General features: G+C 38.1%; 1 protein-coding gene across 1 annotated transcript in view; it reads right to left on the reverse strand.

Moving 5' to 3' along the window:
* The window catches only part of LOC103581741 (serine/threonine-protein kinase MAK), a gene marked incomplete at its 3' end in the record, with an annotated part of 30,018 nt that extends 27,850 nt beyond the window's left edge, over window positions 1-2,168 (reverse strand). Inside the window, exon 1 of the mRNA XM_008563499.1 lies at window positions 1,946-2,168. Within this exon, the coding sequence (XP_008561721.1) occupies window positions 1,946-2,046 (101 nt within the window). The remainder of the gene's footprint in view (window positions 1-1,945) is intronic.
* Between the last annotated feature and the right edge of the window lie 720 nt (window positions 2,169-2,888).

Below are 2,888 nucleotides of genomic sequence, written 5' to 3' on the forward strand. Positions count from 1 at the left end.
AGGCTGGTGAAGGGAGAAGGAAAGGTCACGCGATGCTCCCAGCAGCTCCACACTCCTAATCATCCCATGTAGTCTCAGGCGGACCCTTCACGATACTCATTACTTTCCTCATTCTCAGAAACACATTTCTCACAACTACTCAAAGCTCAGCGCCTCCAGTGCCATGTTTCCCTCTCCCTGCCCTGCTGCAATCTGCCTCGTCTCATCCACTATTCCCTGGAACAGCGCTCACCATGGCCACCAGTTATGCCATAGTCCCCAATCCAAGAACACCCTGGCACATAATATCACGTGGATACAAGAACATTTCCAGCCCCGTTCCTTTTGCCTCCTAGTATAAAGGCTGGAAGAGCGAACACCCACTTTCTCAGCCCCCTTTGTAAGTAAAGTACCCAGTTCTAGCCATTAAGATGTAAGGGGAAGTCCTTGGGGGCTTCTGGGAAAGAAATTATTCCTTCCTGGTAAACGGCGAGAGAAGGGTGTGCTGGTATTATTCTCCCTTCTTCCCACCTTGAACATCAATGTAATGCCTGGAGGTGAAGTAGCCATAACGTGGCCATTAGGTGACAAAACATTTGAGGACAAAAAAATGCTAATGGCTCATATAAAGAAGATAGAAAAGTCTGGATTCCTTGGGTACACTGTTGAGCCACTGAAAGTGTTCTGGAAACATCAAACTCCAGATTTCTTGATATGACAGAAAAATAAACTACTTATTTAAAGCATGGGTTTTGTTACTTGCTATTAATCTATGAATTTGTTACTTGCAGCAAGAAGTGTTCCTAACAAATCCAGATGCTTTTCAGTCATTAGTTATTACCTGCCTGCCAGCTGAGCACCCTCCTTCTTTAGATACTTCCCTTGGGTTCAGCCATTTCCTACACTCTCCTGGTTTTCACTCTATTTCTCTGCTGGTTCTTTCTCAGTCTTCTTTGTAAGACTCTAACCCAGGCCCCATCCTTTATATGCTGGGGCTTCTCAGTGCTCTGTAGGAGGACATATTTCCTACAAGAAAAGGAAATTTGGACACAGACACACACAGAGGGAAGACCGTGTGAAGACAGAGAGAGAAGATAGCTATCTACAAGCCAAGGAGAGAAGGCTCAGAAGAAACTGACCCAGCTGACACCTTGATCTCAGATCTCTAGCCTCTAGAACAGTGAGGAAATAAATTTCTGTTGTTCAAGTCACCCAGTCTGTGGTCCTTTGTTATGGCAGCCCTAGAAACTGACAGAGTGAGCCACTTGGAAGTGGATTCTGCAGCCCCAGTCAAGCCTTCAGATGACGGCAACCTTGGCCAATATCTGACTGTTACCTCATGAGAGACCCTAGGTCAGAACTACCAAGTTAAACGACTCCTAAATCCTGATCCACAGAAACTGTGTGAATTAATAAATGTTTATTCTTAAGTTTCTAAGCTTTGTGATATTTTGTTAGGTAGCAAAAGATAAATACAGTAAATTAAAAAGAAATAATTAAATTAGTAATAATTAATTCTATTTAATTGATAAGCTCAGGAAAAAATACCAAATGCTATTCAGAACTCAATCTGATATTACGAATGCCATCTGATTTTGAGGCCTATTGTTTTAAAGAAATAATAAGCTCTGCTCTGTACCCATCTTAATTTGTTTTAAACTTTTAAACTTTAAAACCATCCCAAAGATTACCTTCAGTTTCAGCCCAAATGCATTACGCATAAAAAGCAGAAAACATATTTTTTTGTTCATCAATGTAGCTGGATAGAACAGAAAATTAATATACATGAGATTAGCAGAATATTCCTTTTTGGTCATTTTTTTTCCCAGCATGGGATTCCACATTAGCCAAAGCAGCATGGCATCTAAACTAGACCTTTCTTTGTGCTTATATATTTTCTCAAGCAGACAAAGAAAAATGAACATCAGAATTTCAAAAGTAAACTTTGCAGTGTCGCACACAGTACCTTTTGATGGCCACCAGCTCCCCAGACTCGTTACTCTTGCCCATAAGCACACTCCCGTAGGTGCCATCCCCCAACTGTCTCATGGTTGTGTAGCGGTTCATCTTGGAAAAATAATGCAGCAGAAGTTGTTGACTGAAATGACTTCCTTGTTGAATATAATTTAAATGCGTTATTTCTATTCGTTTTTGTCCTCTCACTGCTGGTGCTACACTGGTGACAGGTTTGTCATCATTAAATAAAGTCTCTTCCCCAAGACTATGTAGGTTCATGAGATACAGCAATAAGGAATCTGGCAGGGAAACACCACTTCCATTCCTATGAATACCCTATAAAAGAAAAAAAAACAAAAATAAAATGAATTTTCTTTAAAGAGTCTCTTTAAAACATTTACTGGCCACCAAGAGCACAAGGAAAAAATATAAATAATGTAAATACCAATGTACCAGTAAATAATGTAAATGCCTTTGTCAGTAAATCATTTGTGCTATGTGGAATGTAGTTCACATATAACACACTGATAATATTCATTTGGTGAATACTTCATTTACAGGGTTCTGTGCTATTTACCCCATGAATGTCTAATATTGGTCTAATAATTCATATGATTCCTTTTATTTAATATAAACTATATTATTGCAAATGAGACCTTGAAAAATATGACATCTATATACTATATCCATTCTTTGAATCAATTTTTGCATATTTAATTTAGCATATTAAATTTAAAATTGTACTCTGTAAAAAATTCCCTGTAGAATATAAGTTCCCCAATTATGAAAGGTAAATATAAAGCAAACTTTCATTTCATATGAAGAGGATAGCATTATAAAAGAACATCATATCCTATTTAAATAATATACTACTTTATTGGATGTCAAACGAAGAAAAAAAATTTTTTTTTTCCTTTTTGTCTTTTTTACTGACCGGTAACGGGATCACAACC

Source organism: Galeopterus variegatus, unplaced genomic scaffold (assembly GCF_000696425.1).
Source record: "Galeopterus variegatus unplaced genomic scaffold, G_variegatus-3.0.2 Scaffold13828, whole genome shotgun sequence".
Lineage (NCBI taxonomy): Eukaryota > Metazoa > Chordata > Mammalia > Dermoptera > Cynocephalidae > Galeopterus > Galeopterus variegatus.